The 25,923-nt window shown below is 47.6% G+C and overlaps 1 protein-coding gene across 1 annotated transcript in view; it reads left to right on the top strand.

Annotated features, from left to right (window-relative positions):
* Positions 1 to 25,923, top strand: part of LOC146206999 (solute carrier organic anion transporter family member 4A1-like) — a 356,838-nt gene that overhangs the window by 192,879 nt on the left and 138,036 nt on the right. The window contains exon 8 of the mRNA XM_084576032.1: positions 10,933 to 11,022. Coding sequence (XP_084432158.1) covers positions 10,933 to 11,022 — 90 coding nt within the window. The remainder of the gene's footprint in view (positions 1 to 10,932; positions 11,023 to 25,923) is intronic.

Raw genomic sequence — 25,923 nt, 5'->3', positions numbered from 1 at the left:
ATTTCGTCCAAACCTGTTGCTGCATGCAAAGGTACCTTCTTATCCGCTCTTTCCCAATCCCATTGGTCAATGTCGATGTTAAAGACTTCCTCTTTGTAATGACCCGCATCAATGCTAATAACACAACTGTCGTCACAATTTTTAAAAGCCTTTTCCAGCTGTTCGCAAATGAATTGCGTAGCATTATCCAGTAGATTATCGTCCTCTTCCTTTATATGGCGGCGCGTCCAGTCGGATTTCTCGCGAAGTGCCGTCAGATGGTTCCAGATATTTCTAGGTGCCTGCTTATTGTTTATTCGAACATCTCCATCCGCCTGTCGGTTGTAGCATTAATTTTCTCTTGTACAAAAAGTAAATGGCCATGGTTCTTTCTTTTTATTTTGTAATCATCCCATTTCTGTTAAAGTTCAGTCAAGGGTATATTTTCTTTTTGGCTTTTTTATGGGCCCTGTAATCTGCTTGGCGGCTTGCTATTGCCGCTTTAACATCTACGCCCCACCAAACTTTGGTTTCTTTTTGCCTTTCCACTGCTTTTTCTTTCGCACCAAATCTATTTTCGTCGGAATTACTTTTACCACTTCATTATCCGTCCATGTCTGATTTGCGCCTTTCTATGTGCTTCCCTACCTCTTTTGATATGGCCATCAATTGTTTGTCGGTAATATACTGAAGTCCACACTGTACGTCATGTTTCCGCGATCCAGCGTTATTCTTCCCGCTATACCCATACCTTACCATCAACCGTGTATGGTGGCTCCAGATGTTATTTATGCTTTTCTCGTCTATTTCCATCACATCTAGTCTTGAATATAAATATCCCATCATTATGCTGTAGTCAATGATTGGGTATGAAACGCCAGATTCCCACGTGATTACGCCATCCCATTTTACTTCTCTGTTTACAATAATAAGGTCGTGCTGCTTGCACACGGCCAAGATCATTTTTCAGAAGTAGCCTGCCAATTCATTCAACCTTTCTATGTTAGCATTCATATCTCCTTGTATGAGTACCTCCCCTTTACCTCCACCCTGTAATGGATAGTGGACATGTGGAATATGGGAGCATCCCCTTTTAAACGGGGTGGTAGCAGTTGCTATCATGCTCAATTTTCCCATGTATCTTAATTATTGTGTTAGATCGGTTAACTATATCATCAATCCATTTATTGAATTTTTGTTTCTACATTACTAAGATTATGTTACTTTTCTGCTTTTAAGCCACCAATCTTCCAATTGTTTTTCCTAGCTTCCACCGCAGGTTCATCGACCCGGCCACTGGTATCTCTAGATCCCAGGGCCTCAGGAAGAGTGACCGCGCCTGCATCGACTTCCGGATGGATACCATCACATTCGAGTATAAGATGGTTAATGGTTTCTGTGGATTTACCACATACTGCACATGTGCCATCTTCATAGTTAAATTTCTTCTTGTAGCTGCGTGTTCTAAGACACCCCGATCTAGCTTCAAAAAGTAGGGTACTGCCTCTTCAGTTGTCAAAGAAAGATTCCTTCTTGATCTGCCTTTTCCACTTTCGGTATAGTTCTATGCTTTGTTTCTTTTCCATAGAATTTATCCAAATTTTACCTTGCAAAATGTGCTAAAGAGCGCCCTCTAGGCGTCTGTTGGGTAGTGCAAATCCCCGGCTTCTGCCCTTCGAATGCATGCCGTCTGTATGAATATACAGCATTAATTTGTGTTATGTACAAAGTACAAAGAATTTAAGGCACTGAAAGTGCTTTCAGGGTTGTCACGATGTAAAAAAGACAATAAATAAATCAATGTCAGGCATCATACGACGCGCAAAAAATGGAAACGATGTTTCGGCGTGCTGCCAGTCGATATTGCCAGGCGATGGTGGGTCGAGCAAATTCGTGGAGCTCTACGAAGGCTTTATATTCAACTAAGCCTAAGTACGAGGAAAGTATATAACAGTTGCATCTTGCCTGTACTCACCTATGGGGCTGAAACGTGAAGGCTAAAAAAGAGGGTTCCACTTAAGTTGACGACAACGGAGACGGCTATGGAACGGAAAATAATAGGGGTAACATTAAGAGAAAGGAAACGTGCAGAGTGGGTTAGAGAAATAACTGAAGTTACTGGCATTCTAGTGGAAATCGAGAAGAATTTAGGACAGGCAGGACATGCGCGAAGAGAGGATAACCAATGGTCGCTCAGGGTAACAAACTGGATTCCAAAGAAAAAAAAGCGTAGCAGGGGGCGGCAGAAAGTTAGGTAGGCGGCTGAGGTTAAGAAGTTCGCAAGAGTGAAGTGGATGCAGCTAGCACAGGACCGGGGTAATTAGAGGAATATGGGAGAAGCCTTCGCCTTGCAATTGGTATAGTCAGGCTTGTGATGATAATGTGGATGAAGCTAAAGCATGTGAATACACGGAACCTCAACAGGGATAGGCAGCGTAAATAACCCTTCTGAGGCACAAAAACTTTCTGATGCACGCTAGTCCCTGAACTTGTGAGTTTATCCTATGCTGGTTTTTCCTTTTTACGCCCTGTTCAGATGAGAAGTCGTGCTTGTGAGTCCACATACAGAATCCACATACTGGTCCGTCAAACATAAAGGTGAAGCTGGGACTGCAGAAACATTCCAATTACGCCGCGCCAGAGTTTCCGTGTTTGTCCTCGGGTACAGATATTAGTGAAGGCACGCTGACCTCGGTTCCACTGCTCAACTGCCATTCGCCTTTGACTTATGTGCTTGCAGCCCTCTATCTAGAGGTTTTGCCTTTGGCGAAGTGAAAACATCGCACGTTAGAGGCGCACTGTCAGCTCAGGAACGCGCGGGGCATAACGATCGAAATGCTGCTGTTGTCTGATTAGTAATTTTAAATCTACGCGAAATGCCGTCTATTGCTGCTTTCTCTTAAAAGTGAATGGTTGTTTTCATTGAGATAGCAAACGGTTCATGTTAGCGCTAGTTTGCCATCGTCACCTTTCGTTGCTTGTCATAGATGCACTTTTTGTACCTGTGCAGATACCGAAAACAGCAACATAAAGGACAGTTTCTCTCGCGATCACAGGCTCACATAGCTTGTTGTACTCGATATATTTCAGCTTTGATCCGGAGGAGCAGCCAGCGTAGAGCGGAAGGCATTTCTCTTGAACCAGAGCATGCATGCACCTGATCGCCCCTACCAGTCGCGTCGTAGCCCCGTTTAGTGAGGCTATGAAATAGAGCAGTAGAGTCGAACAATAAAATTGTTAACTTTTACATGGCACCCTACGACGCAAACGGCAATGTAGAGGCGGTGACGATGTTTCGAGACAGAGGGGTACATGGCAAGATCGATGCCACATGCTTTGAACTTGTCGCAGGAAGGCAGCCGCATCGCTTCGTTTTTAATGTTAAGTTCCTGCCAGTTCACATTGATGTGCATATGATATGACGAGTTCTTACACGCTCACGAATGGACAGATAGAAGCGCGACGAAGAAAGAGCTGCTGCATAGGCAGAGCCGCCATGGACTACCTAGTCAGGTTTTTCTTGGCCGCCACGGTGCACGATGCGGCGCCGCCTTATTCAAAACTGCAGCCCAAGGCTCCTATTCGCAAGTTCCACATACGGTGCCGCCACACGGCTACCACTGGAAACTCTGGAAGGGTGGTAGCGGCGGAGGATGCGCCGGACGCGCAGCTTGCAGAGGTGCCTCCCGCCCAACATCTATGCTTGTCGCATCGCGTACTGCTTTCATCGTGCCGTTCTTTTTCGAATGCTGTTTTTTATATAACCTCATGCTATTATAACATTATTCTGTAGAGACAGTTCCGAACACAGCCGACTTCAGTGTTCTTCCAGGCGCCACCTAAGAACGCCAGGTGGCATACTCCCCCTCTTAAAAAGCAATCGAAGACGAGCGATGCGCAATGCAAGCGAAAACGAAGATCAGCAAATAGATAACGGAGGCGAGGTAAGGTGTCCTACGCACAATACCGCATGAAATCGGGCTTCATGCGGACAACGTGCACTACCTCGGATCGTGGTCGCCGAAGCGAGGGCTGCACAGTACCCGCTGGAAGAACTTCGTATGTCACTTCCGTGACACGGCGCAGAATTTCGTAAGGTCCGAAGTAACGGGAAATCAGGTTTTCACACAAGCCAGGCCGACGCACCGGGGTCCACACCCAAACTTTCTCTCCAGGATGGTATTTGACGTGTCGATGACGGAGGTTGTAGCGGCGTGCATCCGTGCCCTGCTGTTGCTGAATGTGAAGACGGGAAAATTGTCGTGCTTCCTCAGCGTGCTGAGCAAACTGCTCGACGTCTGGAGAGAGTGGGTGATCATCTGTGCAGCTCGGAAGCATGGCATCCAACATTGTCTGAACGTCACGTCCGTAGACTAGGCGAAATGGTGTAAAACGCGTCGTCTCTTGGGTGGCCGCGTTGTAGCCATATGTGCTTTAGGGGAGAATCTCATCCCAGGTTTTGTGCTGCGAGTCTATGTAAATTGCGATCATGTCGGCGATGGTTTTGTTGAGTCTCTCCGTGAGGCCATTCGTCTGCGGGTGATATGCAGTGGTTTTTCGGTGGCTGGTATGACTAAGCTTGAACACGTCGTGCATGAGCTGTGCTGTAAACACGGTGCCTCGATGGGTGACGACTAGGGATGGTGCGCCATGACGCAAAACGATTTGCTGCATGAAGAACTGAGCGATCTCAAATGATGTGCCACGCTGCACTGCCTTGGTTTCCGCATACCGTGTGAGACAGTCGGTCGCGACTATAAACCATTTGTTACCCGCCGATGACAGCGGAAATTGGCCCAGAAGGTCGATGCCGATGCGAAATGGCGTCCGAGGTGAATTAATAGGTTGGATCAAACCCGCAGGCTTGAGAGGCGGCACTTTTCGACGTTGACACTCGCGGCAACCTCTGACGTAGCGATGGACTGCGTCAGAAAGTTTAGGCCTATAATAGGCTTGACGAATTCGAGCGAGTGTGCGTGCAAAGCCCAAGTGGCCGGAGGCGGGCTCATCGTGGCAAGCAAAAAAGATATCGGCGCGAAGGTTGGCCGGCACGACGAGAAGGTGCGTTCGGTCAACAGTGCTCGAGTTTTTCTTGAATAAAACGCCATTCCGAAGACAGCATGCAGGCACGTTCCTTCCAAACTGGTGGGGGACGTCAGCAGCGCGACCCTCCAGGTGGTCAATGACAGATCGAAGGTCTGGGTGAGCTCGCTGTCGGGTCATTATGTCTAAGGCATTCACTAGTCCAAGAAAACCTCTGTCGTCATCGACGTTATCGATTAATCCGACGGGTGCCCGCGAGAGCGCGTCAGCTTTTTCGTGCTTCTGACCAGATTTGTACACAATGGCATAATCAAATTCTTGGAAGCGAAGGCTCCATCGTGCTAGGCGCCCCGATGGGTCGCGGAGATTGGCCAGCCAGCACAAAGAATGGTGGTCAGTAACGACTTTTAACGCGCGGCCATAGAGGTAAGGCCTAAATTTTATAGTTGCCCACACAGCCGCCAGGCATTCCTTTTCCGTAGTAGAATAATTTGTTTCAGCGCGGGAGAACGTGCTGCTGGCATACGCAATAACCCTTTCTACGCCAGCTTGGTGTTGAAAGAGTACAGCGCCAAGGCCGATGTCGCTGGCGTCGGTGTGGACTTCGGTGGGAGCGTCTTCATCAAAGTGTGCAAGAACAGGGGTAGTTTGCAGTCGTCTGCGTAGCTCCGCAAAAGCCTCCTGTTGCTCGGCGGCCGACACGAACTGTGTATCATCCCGCGTGAGGCGGGTCAGGGGTGCGGCTATCTTGGAAAAGTCGGCGATGAAGCGGGGGTAGTACGCATATAGACCCAGGAAACGTTTCAAACTCCTCTTCGAGGCAGGGACGGGAAAATTGGCGACAGCGGCAGTTTTGTCGGGGTTTGGCCTAACGCTTGCAGCACTCACAAGGTGACCAAAAAAATTCAACTCTTTGTAGCCAAAGTAGCATTTCTCGGGCTTGAGCGTCAAGTCAGCTGACCTGAGGGCATCTAATACTGCGCGCAGGCATTCGAGGTATTCTTCAAAGGTTTCAGAACACACGACAACGTCGTCGAGATAGACGACGCAGATTTCCCATTTGAGGCCGGCGAGAACGGTGTCCATGCGCTGAGAAGTAGCCGGCGCTGAACATAGGCCAAAAGGCAGCACTCTGAACTCATACAGTCCATCTGGGGTGACAAAAGCAGTTTCTTCGCGGTCCCGCTCATCGACCTCAACCTGACAGTACCCGCTCTTCAAATCAATGGAGGAGAAGTACTGGGCGCGACGAAGCTTGTCGAGCGAATCGTTGATACGGGGCAGCGGGTAGACGTCTTTGTTAGTGATGGCATTCAACTTTCGATAATCAACACAGAAGCGAAGGGTCCCATCCTTTTTCTTTACCAGCACGACAGGGGATGACCACGGGCTGTTGGATGGTTGTATGACACCATCACAAAGCATCTCCTGAACTTGTGTCTGAATCGCTTCGCGTTCCGTCGTTGAGATACGGTACGGCTGCTGGTGGATAAGGCGGGCGTCGTCAAGAGTAAGGATGCGGTGCTTCACGAGAGGCGTTTGCCGTACTTTCGATGAGGACGCAAAACAAGCGTTGTACTCTAGTAGGAGGGTACGTAGCTCACGATTCTGTGTGTCCGAGAGATCCGGACTAATATCAAGACGGTTAAGTGGGGGGTGCCCAGTGCTAACAGCCCCAAAAGTAAAACATTCTGAAACATCCGCTAAGGAGTTAACAAACGCGATAGCAGTAGCACGAAAAAGATTCCGGGGTTCGTTGGTGAAATTAGTCACCAGGAGCTCAGACCGGCCGTCGCGGAGGTGGATGAGGCTGCGCGCTGTACAGATGCCGTGGGTGAGCTAAAGAGACTGGTTGCCTTCCGCGACCGCATGCCCGTCACGCAGTTCGTCGTAACAGTCACAAAAACACTGGCGCGTGGCGGAATCGAACGCTCTCGGCGGAAATTCAAAGGGCGGTGCGGCGTTGGTGATTCTTGCTGTAAGTATCAGCAGCTTTCTCGGCTGAAAATGTAACTGTGCACTTCCGGAGATCGATAATAGCTCCCTACTTCGGAGAAAATCAACCCCAAAGATAAAGTCACGGGAGCAGTCAGGTATAACAAGGCAGCTTACAATAAACGTGGAGCTGCGAATTTGAACTCGTGCCGTGCACAGGCCACTAGGAGTTACGACATGTCCGCCAGAGTGCGAATCTGCGTGCCCGACCATAGTGTCATTACTTTTCTAAGAAGCACTGCTAGCTTCCCACTTATAATGGAAAAATCAGCGCCAGTGTCCACCAATGCGCTAACTTTACGGCTATCGAGAACCACGGGTATGTCCAGCGAGAATCGATGTTTATGCGTAGGAACTGTCATCGGTGCCGTAAAATCGCGATCGCTCTCAGGTCTCGTTGCCAGGGAGTCTTCGTCACGTCGATTGCAAGCAGCCTCGCCCCCGGAAGTCGCTCTCTTTAGTTTTCCCGGCAGGGACTTGGCGACCGTCGCTGCGCCATCCAGGATGACCTGGGCTGTGGCGATGGTCGGCGTGGGGACGGGGATCGTGACTGCCGCTGGGAAGTTGGCGCCATGCGCTGTTGAGCTAAGTAGTCTTCAATCTCACGGGGTCTTTGACCTATTGCAGGGCGACGCATGTCGATGAGAAATCCGTGAAGTCCAAGGTGTCGATAGGGGCACTGGCGATAGAGATGATCTGGTTCCCCGCAATGGAAGCATAGGCGTTGGCGATTTGCGGCGCGCTACAGGTCTGGCTTCCGCTGGGGTGGTCGTCGGTTGTCGACGAACGGCTCAGTATGTGCGGAATACAGTGAGCCTTGATCGGGTGGCTGTAATGGCGCCGAAGCAGGCGCAGGGTGTCGCGTCATATCTGCATAAGTTGGACGTAGGTACTCCGTGGGGAAAGGTTGTGGATCAGCGGACGCTACCGAAGACTTCAACGCTGGAAGCTCTTCGCGGACAATGCTAGCTACGGAGCCGACCATCGGCCGGGGAGCACCGAAAAGCGTCTGGAGCTCTTCACGTACAACTGAGCGGATGATCTCGCGTAGGTTCGGGGTAGCCCCGAAGGCCGAAAACGCTCCGTAACCGAAGCGGCGACCACCGGCCTGTCGTAGGTGGTAGACCGCTGCTGGAGCATCCTCTCTATTGTGACAGCCTCCGCAAGAAACTCGGCAACCGTTCTTGGTGGTTCCTGGTGGATTACGCACGAGGCCAGCGAACAGTTGCTCTTTAATACCGTGCATGAGGTGCCGCACCTTTTTGTCTTCGGTGATGGCTGGGTCAGAACGTCGGAAGAGCCGGGTCATGTCCTCCACATACATGGTCATAGTTTCATTCGGCATCTGCATACGAGACTGTAGAGCCCCTTCTGCGCGTTCTCGCCGATCCGCGCTGGTATAGGTCTCACGAATGCGTCGGCAGAACTCGCGCCATGATGTTAGGGCGTCTTCTTGGTTCTCGTACCACGTACGAGTGCCATCTTCCATGCTGAAGAAGGCGTTTCGAAGCTTGGCGGCGTCGTCCCACTGATTAAACGAGGCGACCCGTTCAAATTGGATAAGCCAGCCTTCGGCATCTTTGCTCTGACTGCCGTGGAAGGGCTGAGGCAGTCGTGGATTCTGCAGGGTGTAGTAACTTGGAGCTTGCATAGCAGGTCGAGGGGCGGCTGCGGTTGAACTCCAACGGCCCGTGCTCAGGGGGCAGGCCTTGATTCCTCCGGCGAGTACGGTGCACAGAGGTGTCAACTGGCATAGAAGTTGAATCCTGGGCATGCGGTGGTGTACGGGACGTGTACTGGTATCGAAACCTAGGACTGACACCAAAATATGTCGCGGACAACAGGGCAAGACGCGAACGACAGGGCTAAACTGTAGGGGCAGGCACAGTTCCGAACACAGCGCGCGAGACGACTTCAGTGTCCTCTTCTTCCAGGCGCTACCTAAGAACATCAGGAGCGCCAGGTGGCAATATATATAATTACACAGGAAATTGAGTTGCCGAGTTTCAATTTGCTGTCTGTCGCACAACACGCGAACTGCGTTACGAAAGCCGACATGAACATATATGCATACATGAACCTGCATAATGAACGTTTAAAGAAGCACTAGCAGAACGGGCGTGAAGAATAAAAACGCTAACGACATGACTGTAGTCCTGCTTGTTTTTGCATTCCTTTAATCGTCTCTGTTAGCCTGCGCTATTTCAGATTTTCTGCGTAATCAAGGTTAGCATCCAAAAACTTGGGATGAACAATGTGACATTTTTTGGTATTCATTTCGCCTCCGATTATTTTATATAGTGCATCACCATGTAGCAGTGACCGTAAGTAAACTGTGAACTACCCTTGAGCGCAACATTTTTTGTCAACAATCCTAGCTGCAAAGACCGTGAGAAATGAAATATATGTTTCCTTGTGTGCAATGCTTGCTGTCAGAAAATACCACATGGGCACTAAATTTGGAGTAATGTTCTGAATTTTAAGACAACGTGGGGCAACATTCACTGTCAGTAGCCTTCGTGGTACCCAGGAAGTTGTAGGCATTCTCGTTTTAAAGCCGAAATAACACTGATTATCAAGTGACCACTGCTGAAAAATACTTTCATTCAAAATCGATACCTACCAGTGGTGCTCCAAAGGAAATTAGCCCTGTAGATCATCATTGCCGCTTTCCAACGCTATGATTATACGCATTTTGCTTGTCCAGGTAGCAAGTTGAAATCGGGTGAAAAGCGGGGCCACTGAATGAGAGGTCCGCGTGTACCTACAATGGCGTTAACGTGCACTGATGAGTACCATCAAGATTCTTGCTCTCGGCGCACGCTTATTTTTTCTTGAGGCGATTAGAGCCGCCTCAGTACAAGTCACAGCTGCCGCTCCAAGCCCTCCGTAGTAGAATGCTTTGCATATCGAACCAGCCACTCCTACATCGGGTGGCTTCTACTGCACGCCACTCATGATCCAAAAAAGGCCTTAAAACATACAGGGTTAAAATATTCAACATATGAGATAGAGAAACCACATATCCCAGCCATCTGACGCACATTTTATTTTACAATTAACTAATTAGAAATAAAGATGATTTTTCTAATATACTAATTATTGCATATGAAATGTTGGAGAGCGCCTTCTAAATCCCTATTCCATTTTTTTTTCCCGATAAAGAACGCCTCACGTGAATTGTTTTTCCAAGCTCTAAAGAAAGCCCGCGAGGTAAAAAAAAAATATCACGAGACTGGCGCATTCGTGCGCCACGATTATGCTGCTCTCAACCTGGGTTTCAGCGAACGAAATCAGCTGCGTCCTACAACCCCGTTGCAGCGGCAGGCCGATATGTTTGCGGTGGTTTCTTCGTCCGCTTCAGGCAGTCCGCCCACGTTATGGCGCAAGTCGCAGCGACCTCACCGCGCTGGCTGCAACCATCGCCAACGTATTATCCTCGAGCCACGAACGCAGCTAATTTCATTCACTCAAACCAGGATTGAGAGCACCGCAAGCGTTCACGTGATATTTTTGCATTTCGCGGGCTTTCTTTAGAAGTGGAAAAAAACGATACACGTAAGGCTTTCTTTATCATAAAAAAAAAAATGGAATGAGGTTTCAGAAGTTACTCTTCTACTTTGCAAATTAGATTTACTTTCTAAAAGCAATACTTTGGAAATGAGAAAAATTATCTGAATTACTAATTAGTAATTGCAAAATAATAGATTGTTTGGGGTGCGCACTGGCAGCTGTCTCTGGCCTATCTCAAATGCTTAGCTTGGACGCCCGCTATATTCGTTTTCCAAGTGTTTTTCATTTCGGAACAGGTTCACGCTACTTTGGAAAGCCTGCATACAGCACCTTAAGTCAGGAATAAAACCGTTTTGTTAGAGCGTTGTTCTGCGCTTGTTTACAATGTTTTTTCTTTGACAGCGATGATTGGCTCCGGCTACTCTAACTTCGCCACCAAGCTGTTCGAGAGCCAGTTCGGCATGACTGCGGCCTCGGCGGCCCTACTGCTTGGTAAGCGCATAGAGCAGCGGCTGCTGCGTGCAGAAAGGCTTTCGAGCAATGTTTGTAGATTATGTGGTTGGTTGTGTGTTGGGAGCTACACTGTGTGCCGCGCAATGTGGCTTTTCGAAACGATGCCACGAGGGAAATAAGCTAATCTACAGTCGCGGTCAAGCTACGGACACAGAGTGACATTGCTTCGGGCATAACAGCAGGACTGTAAAAGCACTGAAGTCCTTGTCTGGACCAAGGATTGCGCCTAAAGCGTTTATAATAATTAAACCCTTCAACTGCCATACATGGACGCAATGTCCCGAGTATGACGCCCTCACATGGGTCAACTAATTGCGTCTGAATACAATATTCACCCAAGTTTATTTGGTTCATCTGGGGTTAACGCCATTTGGGCGTATGTGTTTTTTTGTTGTTTACTGCTCCATCATATGCAATACATGTGCAGGTTACTTTTAGAGAAATTTTTTTAGGGCGTAATGACTCCCTTATTAAAAATATGCTCAGCCTTCGGGGATTCCCGTAAGCATTGAAGCAAGCCAAAAATGATTTGTAATTTGCTGCATTTTGCGTTGTGCCACGAAGGATTGCGACCATAGAGTCAATATGAATGCTAGGGCAGCGTCATCCGCTCTGGCGGAACCTACTCGTGGTCTGGCAGAGTGCGCGTATGATTTGAGAGGAGCTTTAAAAGTTAGCTTTGCGCATTCATGTGCAAACAACGGTTCTTCACTAACTCAATACGACCTGAAAAATGTGTAGCTCCTTTCGATGTAGCGGCAATTACACACAAACTTGGCAATTTACCAACGGCCACTTTTGCATTCTTGCGAAAGAAGTATGGCGACGTTAAACTTACAATTTGTAGCAGAGAATCTCCTTCTTTGTCATTTCAAGGTTGGTATCTTTCATTTTGTCCTCTCTCGCCATTCGTGGTAGAGACTGCGGCGTTCGGTGTTCAACAAATTTTCTTCAGACACACAACTCTGATTACCTAAATAAATTGTTGACAACATATATGCTATACTTTAACGTATTCCAAATAAAAGAAGGGGATAGCGTAAGGATGCTCTCAGCGTGCACACTTAGCCTTCGAGTGTTGATAGCAAAGAATACCTGAAAGAAGACACTTCCTTGACCGTCAGCACCAAGAATTTATGATCTCGGTGCTGACGCCTTGACCCACCCAAAACAGCAGGTGGCTTATGGCAAGTGTGTAGACAAATAGGGTATGTCATGAATCATGACTGCTGTTTTCGTCGCTATGTTGGTAACAATAGGCCGCATTGCATTGTTCTGTTTGCAGCGTTTGAACGAGGAGGCAGTACGCGTAGGGTGAGCTTGTGTTGACACGAGTGGCTAAGACCATTTACAGAGAGCAATTTCAACTCTCCCCGACAGCTGGCACCACTAGGACGGCCAATATTTTTCTGGTCTCCGCAACCACTTTAACAACAGTGATGCGCCATGCGGGCTGCTGCTGCGCAGCTTATGTACGAATATCGTCAGACGTATTAAACTACGCTGCTGTGAGGGTGTGATATGTAGACGAGAGCTATAGCATAGCGCGATGGGTGATCCGTTACTGTGGTCCACCACCGCGCATTTCCACTCAACACCACCTGGAAAGCATATCAGTGCACGTTAAACAACGCGGTCGAAATTTCCGGAGCATTATACTACGGCTTCTCTCATAACCGGAGTCACGACGTTAAACCCCATAAAGCAAACTACTCACACAGAGGCTTCATGTCATGCCTGGAAGTTGGGTTCACCTAGTCCGTTAAGTTCGCTCGCTCGTGTTACGCGCAGAAACTAAAATGCCGCGTCTGCAGTTATGTACGTAACTTTCCCGGTAATTGGCTCATTTTGGCGACGCCTGACGGGCAAAAACGCATGCACGTGGGAGAGACACATGACAAAACGCTGACTTGGAGCAGAGCTTTATTGGAGCACAGAAGGATATGCACAGAAGCAAGCCTTCCAAAACAGAAATATAACATGAGACTTGTCGCACGCGCATGCCATAGCTATCAAGGAATGCGATTTCATTTTCTGAGAAATGCACTGATCAAGTCCCCACGCACACACCTGTATTCTTGGGAATCAAACATGTGTCGATTATTTCACGTATGCATGGATTCCAGCTCCTTGTCTCAACAGTGCACTCCCCGAACAATGGCTTGCAGGTTTTAATAGGGCAGTCATAGTGCAGTGTTCAGACAAATTGGCCTTTCTTAGTTGTGCCACATTGCGCTTGTGTTCTGTCATAAAATTCATTTTGTTTAGCGCAAAAGGACAGCACCCACACTAAGAAAGCACGACACAAAATATTTCGTTTAAACATCTGCCAGCTGTGCCTTGTGTATACTTGGCCACAAATTAAAGATATACTCTATATCACCCCTTGTGTACTCACGACGAATTTCAGTTTATGCCTCTAGTGCACCCTTCTGGGCTGTTTGGAACCGGATTCGTGGTTCTTCATAATTTTGTCAACTTCCCTCGGGCAGAGAAACCCAGCATCACAATTGCCTTCTTGGCTACTCTCTTGAGCCTCGGTGAAATCGGAGCATATACGGAATCACCCACGTATTTCTACTTTCTGTGGGCTGCTTTAGAGCATTTCACCCAGCCTTCTGCTACCAATACAAGGACATCTTTGCGCTAGTCAGCCTCAGAAAGGCGACTTTGCATGCTCGCTAAGGCTGGTGGGCATTAAGAGGTGATACGTTTTTTCACTGGCGCTGGTAAAGGACATTTTCACTATTGCCCTTTTGACAAACTTAGTTCTTATATATGTAGTACTTTTAAATGTTCAATGGTAACGCTTTAAAAGCTCTACAATTTATGTCGACAAAATGGCAAATTTCACATTGCATGACAGTAAAATGCCAAGAGTTGAAAGTGGATAACACATGGACTTCACCGGACGGTCTGTACAGAAATCAGATCGATTATATTCTTTGCCGGCAGAGATTGAGAAGTGCTATACAAGCAGTAAAAACAAGGCCTAGGGCCGATTGTGGCACCGATCATCAGCTTCTTGTTGCCAAAATTAAGCTTCGATTGAGGAAAACGCAGAAAACTAGAAGGCCTTTCAGGTATGATCTAGATCAAATTCCATTAGAATATGCTGTGGAAGTGAGGAATCGATTTCAAGAATTAGATCTAGAAGACAGAGAGCCCGAAGAGATGTGGACTGATGTTCATGATATAATACAAGAAGTTGCTACTAAGGTAGTTCCAAAGCAAAAGAAATGCAAGAAAGCAAACTGATTATCTGAAGAGGCTTTGCAAATAGCTCAGGAAAGGAGGATGGCAAAAGTTATGGGGGAAAGAGAAAGATACAAGGTTCTCAATGCGGATTTTCCGAAAATAGCAAGGAGAGATAAGAATGTCTTCCTGAACATACAGTGCCAAGCAGTTGAGGACAACAGCCAATTAAGGAACACAAGAGCTTTGTATAAGACAATAAAAAATATCAAAGGAAGCTTCTGTGCTAAGCTGGGCGTGATAAAGGACAAACGAGGCAAGGACCTCACTGAAGCCTCAGAGATAAAGAAAAGGTGGCAGGAATACACAGAAGAACTGTACAAAAAGGTCCCGAATGTGCAAACCCAACATAAGACGGTTCTGATTACTGATCTTGAGCCGGGCATCCTGAAGAGTGAAGTTGAATGGGCCTTAGCCAGCCTTGCTAAGAACAAAGCTAGCGGAATTGACGGCATTCCAGCTGAGTTGCCTCAAAACCTCAACCATGACGCTGTTAACATTCTGCATACTTTATGTCAGAAGATTTGGACAACCCTGCAGTGGCCACAGGATTGGAGGAGGTCAGTTTACATCCCCATTCCAAAGAAAGGCAGTGCCAAAGATTGTTCCAACTACCGCACGATCGCGCTTATTTCGCATGCTAGCAAGGTGATGTTGAAAATCCTCCAAAGTAGGCTGCAGCAGTATGTGGATCGGGAGCTTCCGGACGTGCAAGCTGGGTTTCGCAAGGGCAGAGGAACTAGAGACCAAATTGCCAACCTTCGCTGGATCATGGAAAAAGCAAGAGAGTTCCAGAAACCCTTCTACTTCTGCTTTATTGATTATACGAAAGCGTTTGACTGCGTAGATCACAGCAGATTGTGGCAAACTCTCAAAGAGATGGGAATTCCAATTTACCTCATCTGTCTCCTCAGGAACCTGTATGAAGGGCAAGGGGCCACACTCAGAACTGGGCATGGTCTTACCGATTGGTTTCCGATCGAGAAAGGAGTGAGGCAAGGCTGCATACTGTCGCCCTGCCTATTTAACCTATATGCAGAGTGCATCATGAGGAAGGCCGGTCTGGACGAGTCTTCAGCTGGAGTGAAGATTGCTGGAAAACGTATCAACAACCTTAGATATGCGGATGATACCACTTTAATGGCAGAAAGTGAAGTGGAACTCAAGAGACTTCTGATGCGCGTACAAGAAGAGAGTGAGAAGTTTGGGCTTATACTGAACATTAAAAAGACAAAGATCATGGCGTCTTGCCCTATCAAGTCCTGGAGCATCAATGGACAAGAAGTGGAAGCTGTGACAGATTTTCTCTTCTTGGGCTCCAAGATTACCTCGGAAGGAGACTGCAGCCATGAAATTAGGAGACGCCTGCTTCTGGGAAAGAGAGCAATGGTTAGCCTTGACCGCCTAGTAAAGAGCAGAAACATTAGTCTGCCAACCAAGATCCGTATAACTCGTGATATGTCCTTCCAGTTGTGATGTATGGATGCGAGAGTTGGACTGTGAAAAAGGCTGACCGCCGAAGAATTGACGCGTTTGAATTGTGGTGCTGGCGAAGACTCTTGAGAGTTCCTTGGACTGCCAGAAGATCAAATCAGTCGATATTGTCGACCATAAACCCTGACTGCTCATTGGAGGGTCAAATTCTAAAGTTAAAGTTTAGCTACTTTGGTCATCTGATGAGAAGAGAGGTGTCGCTGGAGAAATATTTGATGTTGGGAAAGGTTGAGAGTCGCCGGAGAAGGGGTAGGCAGCGAACACGATGGTTAGATGGCATCCTCGAGGCACTGCAGATGAAGTTATGTGATGTTAGGAAGATAGTGAGAGACCGGAAAGCGTGGCGTGACATGGTTCATAGGGTCACGAAGAGTCGGACACGACTGAACGACTGAACTGAACTGAAATACTCAAAATGACACATACTCATTTTTGCTCTGCAGCAACATAAGATCGTTCATTGTATCTAGCTTGACAGTGTGTTCTGTGTAGACTACAATTTAAAAAAAAAGTACACATACAACTTAGTTTCTGGAAAGAATTGGTACAGTTAAATTCCTTAGAATGCTCTTACTGCTTTGGCACAAATTATTGCTTCAAGCATGCAGGACCCAGACGTGCACGATTTTCGCGAAGCAAAACAAACACAGAGATTAGAAACCTTCTGGAGGGTATTAAGAGGCGGGGTATTTTATTTGAAAGTGATGAAAGATAAAGTAGTTTATCTACAATTCATACTGCGGGAATAAAAGTGCATAAGGGCACCGTAACATTTAACAGTTTAAACTTTGCGTTTTGCCTTTGTGACTAACAACTTTTCCTTTCCTGTTTTACACAAGTTGTTTAGAAGCGTATTTCTTGCTGTGCTTAGAATGTCATGCATGGCATGTTCAGGAGCACGTCCTTTTAAACATACATTCAGGTAATCGTTATCATTAACGATGCCATAAACAAGAGCCACTAATACTTCTGTCTGCTTAGGATGTGCGAAGAACCGTGTGGCGAAGCGTGGACTTCTAAGCTTGTCGAGCACTATTTATGTGGTAAGCACAGCATTTGCAAGTTAACGTGGGAACTTCGACTCATCCTTGGTCATTCTCGTAATAAGGACATTTCACGCAATGTCTATCTCGCCATTATACTTTAGCTGATTTCATTTTTGTGTGATTGGCACAACAGTTTCTTTATAGCTGCATGAGCGCAGTAAGCTGAAACAAATGTCACAGCTGGAAGTCTTGCCAATCTCTTCTCAATATCTCTGTCACTAAGTGTGACACCAAACTGACTTAGCAGTGAGCACTGAGTTGGCACTAATAATAGAAATATCGCACAGTCAACTAAATGTCTGGTAACTCTAGCACTTTCCGGAACCGAAGCTTTGTGTCGGACATGTAAATCTGTCTGACCCATGGTATTTGGCATCAGACAGCTGACGAAACTGACCAAAGCGATTCTCGGGACCATTCGTCTGAAACTTATCTCAGCAAAAACCAATTACATATCAAGTTTTAAAACGCCGTAGATAGTGATCTCATGGAGTGCAGGAGTTGTTTCATGTAAAGTTCAGTTCGTTTCCTTTGTCAAATTTCCTGCGTCTTTCTTCAAACTTTCTTAATAGTCTAGCCACTGCATCGTTTTCTCTAAAAACCCTAACTGTTGTCAAGATGTCAAGGTTCTACGCACCGCGCGCTGCCTGTAGGGGTGCCACTGGAAGCCATCTACCGGCGGCTGCGGAAAGCACAGGCGGGGCACAGTCCCCGGCTGCCCCCTTGCCGCAGCAAGCGTGGCAGAATTTCGCACAGGCGATCTGTCGTTTGTGCTGGTGCGTGGCGATTATTTCCAAGGTGACAGCGTCCAAAAATGAATTGAATTGCTTCAAAGTTGACTTCTGTGCAAAGTCGCAATCGGACTTTCGCCTCGTTTGAAGCGGGACAACCGGATCCGTGTTCTCGCGAAATGCTTGCCCCAAACAAGAGTCACCAAGACCGGCTACACCGTAAAGCTTATCATGAGCACCATCCCCCTTTTTGCGTTTTAAAATCAATACCCACGCTTACACTGTGTTTGGAGAAAACCTGATAAGTTCAGGTAATTCTCCTGGAGTGCAACATGGTGCTGTTTCGCACGCCCGATCAAACGGCCGTTGAGAGGTAAGCGGAACAGGCGCTTTGGCGGCACGCTTATGTGCAGGAAAACATGGTCGACGAATCGAAAATAGCTTGCATAATCTTATTTATTTCGTCACAATTTTAACGCGTCGTTGAAATAGCGACAGCGCAGCGTTTGTAGCTCAAGCCACGACTATTTTAAGTAGCGTAAGTTTTTGCTGCGACTACCTCCCAGCATGCTGTCCCCTCTCGAGCTCCGTTAGATTCTGTAGTGGAGAGCTCCGCATAACTGGACCACCCCCACTGCAGATGAAAGTTCGCACACGACGACTGTGGCATTATCTATTACTGCTTTTGAATGTAAGCTCAAGAAGCGAGTGTGGCATCCCCGGCTGCTCAGAAGTACTTTCTTACGTTTTTATGTCCTATCACCCAAAGCTAGATATTTACTCCAACTTTTCGCAATGCCTACGCGTGTAGGCTATGCATATCGTAATTCGCGCTTGGTATGAAACAAGATGAAAGCTGTAAGGCATTTAGAAATTGTTTGACATAGCTCTTTAACTTTCCTGCTAAAGTTTGCGTTTCAAACGCATGTTTTCTTTATGGCTGGCATCACAGCATTTCTGCCTCATCTGTGACAGGTGAAAAGGTACATCTGGAACTCTTTTGCCATGCAATTACCTTACTTGCATTACCCAGACTGAAAATAAGTGCTGAAAAACCACTAAAATAAATTGACATTTGTTACTTCTCAGACGTTCCGCCCCTAGACCATCTGTAAGTTGAAATATTGGGGGTAGGTATGCTGGGTTCTTCGAGTCATTTTACTCGTCGTCGTTAACGAAATTCTCGCTGCAGATTGATGTCTGTTGGCTCCCACAAACTCTCATATTTAATAAATTTGAAAGCAATGCAAACCTGCGTCCGCCAAGCTTCAGGAGCTATTAGTTACGAAACGAGTCCCAGAGAATAAAATATCACAACTAACACATAACATTCCAGCTAGAAGGTTCTTATTTAGGTCCAAAAGGTAAGGTTAGTTAAGGTGAACTTGAGTAATGGACCCAGTCGGGAGACAGAGAAAGCACCCAACCATCGCAAAGGTGTTACAAGTATGGAAATGTTCCAAATTCATGCCTGTTAGAAACAGCATTATTTCCAAAATAAAAGAGCCGCAGCATGCCCATTCAGCAAGTGCAAGAACTTAAGCATATATGACTGGGAAACGCGTGACCAAAGTGATGTGCTCACAGAAAAAGACAGCGACCGGGCAACGCGTGCTCGACAGAGCGTTCAGAAAGACGACGACGCTAGCAGAGTGGATGCTGCACAGCTACTGAAGTCTTTGCGGCGAGTTCAGCCCAGTTACATTAAGTACATCCCAGTAGCATAGTGGTGGAGGTCGCGGGTTCGAATCAATCTGACACTGGATCTCCGCAGTGGCCGCCACCTCGGAACCGTCACGATGACAACCGACGTGGCTCCATCTACCTCCGCAACTCCAACTGTCGTCGTAGCCCACCCCCGTGACCCTGGTCCCTTCTGCGGTACAGATGAGGCCGATGTCGAGGACTGGCTTTCACTTTATGAACATGTTAGCACAACAGGTAGGACGCCACGCTGATGCTGGCCAATTTCATCTTCTATCTCATTGGCACGGCGTACGTGTGGTTCGAAACGCACGAAGCAGATATTCCTTCCTGGGATGTTTGCAAACAAAAACTCCGTGACCTGTTCGGAAAATCGGTTGGCCGTCAACTCGCCGCCAAGAGGGACCTTGCCACACGGGCTCAGACATCTACCGAGCCTTATATCGCCTATATACAAGACGTTCTGGCCATCTGTAGAAAAGTTGATAAAGACATGACAGAACCTGATAAGGTGGGGCACATCCTCAAAGGCAAAGTCGATGATGCCTTCAATCTTATACGCTGTCGGGACCGTTCTACGGTTGGCTCCGTTCTGCAAGTTTGTCGACGTTTCGAGCAGGCCAAACACAGACTCATTGCACATCGCTTCGACCGGCTCCCCAACACCGCCCCTAGCTCCACGCGCTAGGATCTGCCGACCCTAAAGTAGCTTTCCAACACTGAAAACATGACCCGCATTGTGCGTCGTGAACTGGAAGCACTCGCTCCTGCTGCGTCCAACCCGCCCTCTTCGGACAGCAACCTAGTGACGATATCTCTCATTCAAGCCGTCGCCCGCGAGAAGGTTGCCAACTTGGGCGTCCCCTGTAGCCACACGGTGGAACACCAAAGTTCCAGCCCCGTCTCTCCCATGGTCGCCACCGCTATGCCCCTCAACACCTACGCGCCACGCTACTAATACAGCAATCCTGATGAGTGGCGCACCCTTGACGATAGACCGATCTGTTTCACGTGCTCGCGTATTGGCCACATCTCTCGCCACTGCCGCAGCCGCCGGTCTTCACCACCTCGACGTTTCACTTACGTTGACCGCTAGTCCGATTACAGTCCCCGCCATTTCTCGCCTCGTTATCAGCCGCCCTGCACCGATACCACTCCGCCTCCTCCTGTGTCCAGTCGCTCGCCTTCCCTGCCAGCCTGCCGTTCCCTCTCACCTCTTCCTCGCCGCAGTTCCTCACCCTCCTCTGCAGGCCGCTTCCTGGGAAACCAGCCAGTGCAGTTCCCGGAGGTGACGCTGCATTGGTACTCCGACCTGGAAATCCTCTACTGCCCATTTCTTCGCCCTGTAACCTCCTCTCCCTGTTCGTGGATGGTGTTCTCGTCTTTGCCCTCATTGACATTGGTGTCCAAGTCTCGATCATGAGCTCATCCTTTTGCCGCCGCCTCAAACTACAGACCCCGCCGCTTTGCCCATCGTTCGTGTTGCGGATGGCAGTACTGCTGCCGTCACTGGCCTGTGCACTGCCCGAGTCACCCTTGCCGGTCATCCCATCCCTGTTTTGTTCACCGTCCTCCACCAGTGCCCTAACAATGTGATCCCCGGCCTTGCCTTGTTAACGGCCCACTCTGCCCTTTCGACTGCTCCAGCAGCCTTCTTCGTTTGGACCTACCTGTCTGCTCAGAACATCCTAAATCTACACCACGCCTTCGCTCCACCGAGTTCGCTCGCCTGCCCCCTGACTCTGCTGATTACCTACTTCTGTCACCTTTCCCGCCTGTGTCTGATGGTGACTATGTTGCTTGCCCTATCACTGAGGTCTTTCTTGACCGCAACGTCGTTCTTCCTCATCTCATCGTACGCGTTACCCAGAACAGCAGCTATCTTCCTATCTTGAACTTCAGCTTGTCACCTCAAGTTCTCCCCGAAGGAATATTCCTTGCTACCTTGTCCCCTCTCACTGACTGCACCATTTGTGCCCTTACTCTTGGCCCACCTTCAAGCGTCCTTCAAACACCCGTATTCCCCGCCACAATTACCGATCCTATTTCTGCGATGATTGCTTCTGACCTCATCCTCAACACACTCAGGACCTGCACAACCTTTTGTTGTCCTTCACCGATATTTTTTACTTTTCTGCCGGTTCTCTGGGTCAAACATCAGTTGTGACTCACCTCACTGACACCGGCGATGCAAAACTTGTACATCAAAGGCCTTATTGTGCATCCCTTTCTGAGCGCCAATTCATTCAGCAGGAGGTCAACAAGATGTTGGCCAACGATATCATCGAACCTTCGAACAGCCCCTGGGCATCTCCTGTCGTGCTCGTTAGAAAGAAAGACAATCGTTGGCACTTTTGCGTCGACTATTGACATCTGAACAAGATTATAAGGAAATATGTTTACCCGCTTCCGCGAATAGACGATGCCTTGAATTGTTTACGTGGAGCCCGCTACTTTCCTGCATCGACCTTCGTAGCGGGTACTGCCAAATCTGTTGACGAACAAGACCGCGTAAAGACAGCTTTCGTCACACCCGATGGACTTTACCAATATAAGGTTACGCCTTTTGGACTTTGCAACGCTCCTGCCACGTTTGAACTGATGATGGAATCCTTACTCCGCGGCTTCAAATGGACGACTTGTCTATGTTACTTGCATAACGTAATTGTCTCCTCGTCCTCGTTTGAAAGCCACCTTCGTCGCCTTTCTTCCATCTTGGCACTTTTCCACCGTGCCTGACTTCAACTGACTTAAAAGAAGTGCAGTTTCGGTCGCCGCAAACTTAAGTGATTGGCCATTAGGTGAATGCCACCGGCGAGCAACCCGATCCCGACAAAGTTCGCGCTGTCAATGCTTTTCCATCTCCTCGTTCACCCCGTGATGTCCGCAGCTTTATAGGACTGTGCTCTTATTTTCACCGGTTCGTCCCAAACTTTGCGCCGTTGCTCGTCTTCTCACCAATCTTCTGTAGAAAGGCGTTCCTTTCTATTGGGGACCAGAGCAAGCTAACGCATTCTCAACCCTCATCGCTGTTCTCACCAATCCTCCTGTGTTGATTAACACTTCTTTCTGGGCGAGTTGGTTCATTTTTGGAAAACTTTGATAGAGCGCAAACACACACGACCACTAAGGACAAGAGACGAGTGTCTCGTCTCTTGTCATTAGTGGTCGTGTGTGTTCGTGCTCTATCAAAGTTTTCCCTCCTGTGTTGGCCCATTTCAACCCGTCTGCCCCGACGGAACTTCGCACCGGCGCCAGTGGCCACGGGATTGGTGCCATTCTTGCACAGCGACAACGCGGTCAACATTGCGTGATTGCCTACGGCAGTCGTCTCCTGTCATCAGCGGAGCAGAACTATTCTATTACGGAACGGGAGTGCCTGGCTCTAGTTTGGGCCATTGGAAAATTCCGACCCTACTTGTTTGGCCGACCCTTCACTGTTATTACCGATCACCATGCCTTATGTTGGCTCTCTTCCCTCAAGGATCCTGCTGGCCGCCTCGGCCGCTGGGCATTGCGCTTGCAGGAGTATACCTTTTTCGTTGTATACAAATCCAGTCAGCTCCGCCAGGATGCAGACTGTCTGTCTCGTTATCCCGTCGATCCCCTTTCCCCTACTGACCATGAGTCGGACCCCTGTATCATCTGTTTATCCGACTTTTCCCGTATAGCCGACGAACAGCACTTGGACCCAACCCTCAGTTCTCTTATCGACCGCCTCCGCACAGGCAGCCGTGACTCTTCCCTCGCCCTGTTATTCCTTCATGGCAACATGCTGTATCACCGCAACATGCAACCTGATGGCGCTGAGCACTTGCTGGGTCGTTCCCCAAAACATAAGTTCTGCCGTTCTCGAACAAATGCATGAGGGCCCCTACAGCTGGTCATCTTGGCCTCTCACGCACATACGACCGCGTGCCCCGGCGTTTCTTCTGGCCTGGACTCTACCGTTCCGTCCAACGTTATGTAGCCGCTTGCGACCTCTGTCAACGCCGGAAGAAACCCCCTGTGCTACCACCTGGACACCTGCAACCGATAGCTATCCCGACTGAGCCGTTTTCTTGTGTTGGCTTTGACCTCCTATGGCCCTTCCCCGAGTCCTTGTCAGGAAACAAATGGATCGCTGTGGCCACCGATTATGCCACGCGGTAAATGATCCCTCGCGCCATTCCAACTAGCTGTGCCACAGACGTTGCTGACTTCCTTTTGTACGACGTCATACTTCACTATGGTGCTCCCCGTCAACTACTTACCGACCATGGCCGCTGTTTCCTTTCCCGAGTTGTTGAAGAAATACTTTGTTCTTGCTCCGTTCGGCACATGTTCACCACTGCGTATCACCCTCAGATGAGCGGCCTTCCATAACGTCTTAACCGCACATTCACGGACATGCTCGCCATGTACCCGACAGTCATTGTGACGGCGACATTAGTCTGCCATTTGTCACCTCTGCATATAACTCTTCGCGTCATGACACTGCTGGGTACTCTCCATTCTATCTTCTCTTTTGACGAGACCCCTTACTGCCCTTCGACACTTTGTTTCCCGCCGCTGGGCCCGTCACAACCTATGCCCGCGATACCATCGCCCGAGCCGACGCTGCTCGCCAGATACCTCGTCACATCTCACCACCTCTGTAGAAGCTCAAAAACGCCTCTACGACGTCCACCACCGCGATGTTCACTACACTCCCGGATCTCTGGTGTTGCTCTGGCTTCCTTGCCGTCGTGTGGGGTTGTGTGGAAAACTTCTGCCCCACTACACAGATCCCCACCGTGTGCTCTTATTACACGAGCTTCCCAGCGCGTCTGAATATTACGCATTGCTTCCTATGGCAAGGCACCAATATTTCCTTCTTTTTCAGACTTTGAAACTGTATAGCGTCGTAACGCGGATAGATATCGAAAATGATTCCCGGTTTTAGGTACCCTAACATACGCTGAATAAAATGGTTTGCGTCGATCTGGCATAGATTTAATCATGCAGCTTGCTGGGGCCGTTTTATGTGCAACCTGATGTCGCCTCGCATATGAAACACGCAGAAGAGATGGTTGGGTGATTCCACATAATATGGATGAAAGCTTGGCTTGTCGAAATTTTTATGTGATGTTTCCTGATGTTTAAATAAAACAATATCTGCAACTGGTTTTAATCCATTTTTGTTTTCTATAAGCACCGGTTATAATTAATGGCCAAGAGGTCTAGCGCCGCGATTAATTGCTCTGCTGTTTGGCTACGTTTCTATGAATGACATAAAATGTTAAAGTTATGTAAATAAAAATCGTTCGATTACATATCAAAATGTTTTTATTTCCGCTCAGTTATTTTTATTTTAGTTTTTTATCGCGAAATGTTTAACGAAACGTCAGCCAAAGGAAACGACTTTTTTTTTGTTATTTTGCGTATCTAAATAAAAAAAAAAGGTTACCTCAAAGCAGCAGTAATGCGCATTATGTTTCATGGAAACTTATCTATCAAACTGCCAGAGCTCCTATCTGTTTCCGATTAAGCTTTTATGATCGGGCTAACTTCAAAAAACGCCGCGCAATGGAAAATTCGGACAACAATGAAAATACTTTGTATTTCTAAAAATTTGTCCACATATTATCCTCTACATCAGTTTTCATAATCACTAAAAACTTATTGCCTAATTTCATTGCACTAATAGTTACGGCTTATTTAATGAGGTCCCTGCGCAAGGCTCAGTGCGCAATGTGGGTTGTAGAGTCTACGGGGTCATTCCAAGCCAACTCATCCAGACTTTGCACTCAACCATCTTCGATTTCTTTTTAAAAAATTATGGCCTGTTGTGTTACTGTGATGAATATTATCCTGGAATTGTTTTAGCGGAAAAACATTTTCCAACATGGCCACCGTTTGCAAACGGAGCGAAACCTAGCCGCACAATCAAATTTGTAAAAATTAAAGTTCTTGACGCGCAACGTTTAAACTTTTTCATGCAAATAAAACAAACATGTTTAAAATGAGTGCACATATAGATTATTTATTATAAGTAAAACGCGCATAATTATGATTTACAAAACATTTCAAGCTCTGAAAGTTACATTTTGTTCTACTGTATGCCCTTTACAGGAGGCACTCGAAGCAGTGGAATAAGTCTCTGTCCATGCCGTCGCAGTCAACCGCATCGCCCCTGTTACGCTAGCTGCTAGCTTTACTAAAAAAAGGCAGTTCGTTTTGAAAAAAGGCAATATAGTGCGAACATAAAATATTTTATTACACACTGTCCTACGCAACAATCGGAAATAAAATTTGTGCAGTTAGAATCACCGCGTCATTACAATGTATTGCTGTTACATATACAACCTAAACAGTCCTCTACAGATGTCGCTATAATGTGAATGTAGCTAAAAATATTTCACAACAGACAGGACACATAAAAGAAGCAATGTGTTAAGAAAAAAAAGGAAGGCAAACTTCTCGTCGGTTAGCAAAGAATATCAGTCAGCAAACGTTGGCGTAATTTGAATATAAATATGCTGAGGGTTTATACAGCCAATGCAGCTTATGTCAGGCAATGTAGCAATATCCTTGAGAGTTTCAAATGTTGTGGCTCGAGCTCCCCAGATGGTACAGAAACAACGGCACAGAACGGCAGACTATCACATGCAGGAATAAGCGGACAAAGG

This window comes from Amblyomma maculatum, chromosome 1 (assembly GCF_055883805.1).
Source record: "Amblyomma maculatum isolate TAMU_Amacu chromosome 1, ASM5588380v1, whole genome shotgun sequence".
Classification (NCBI taxonomy): Eukaryota; Metazoa; Arthropoda; class Arachnida; order Ixodida; family Ixodidae; genus Amblyomma; species Amblyomma maculatum.
Note: the sequence above shows the minus strand (reverse complement) of the source record. Positions and strands in the feature narration are given on the sequence as shown.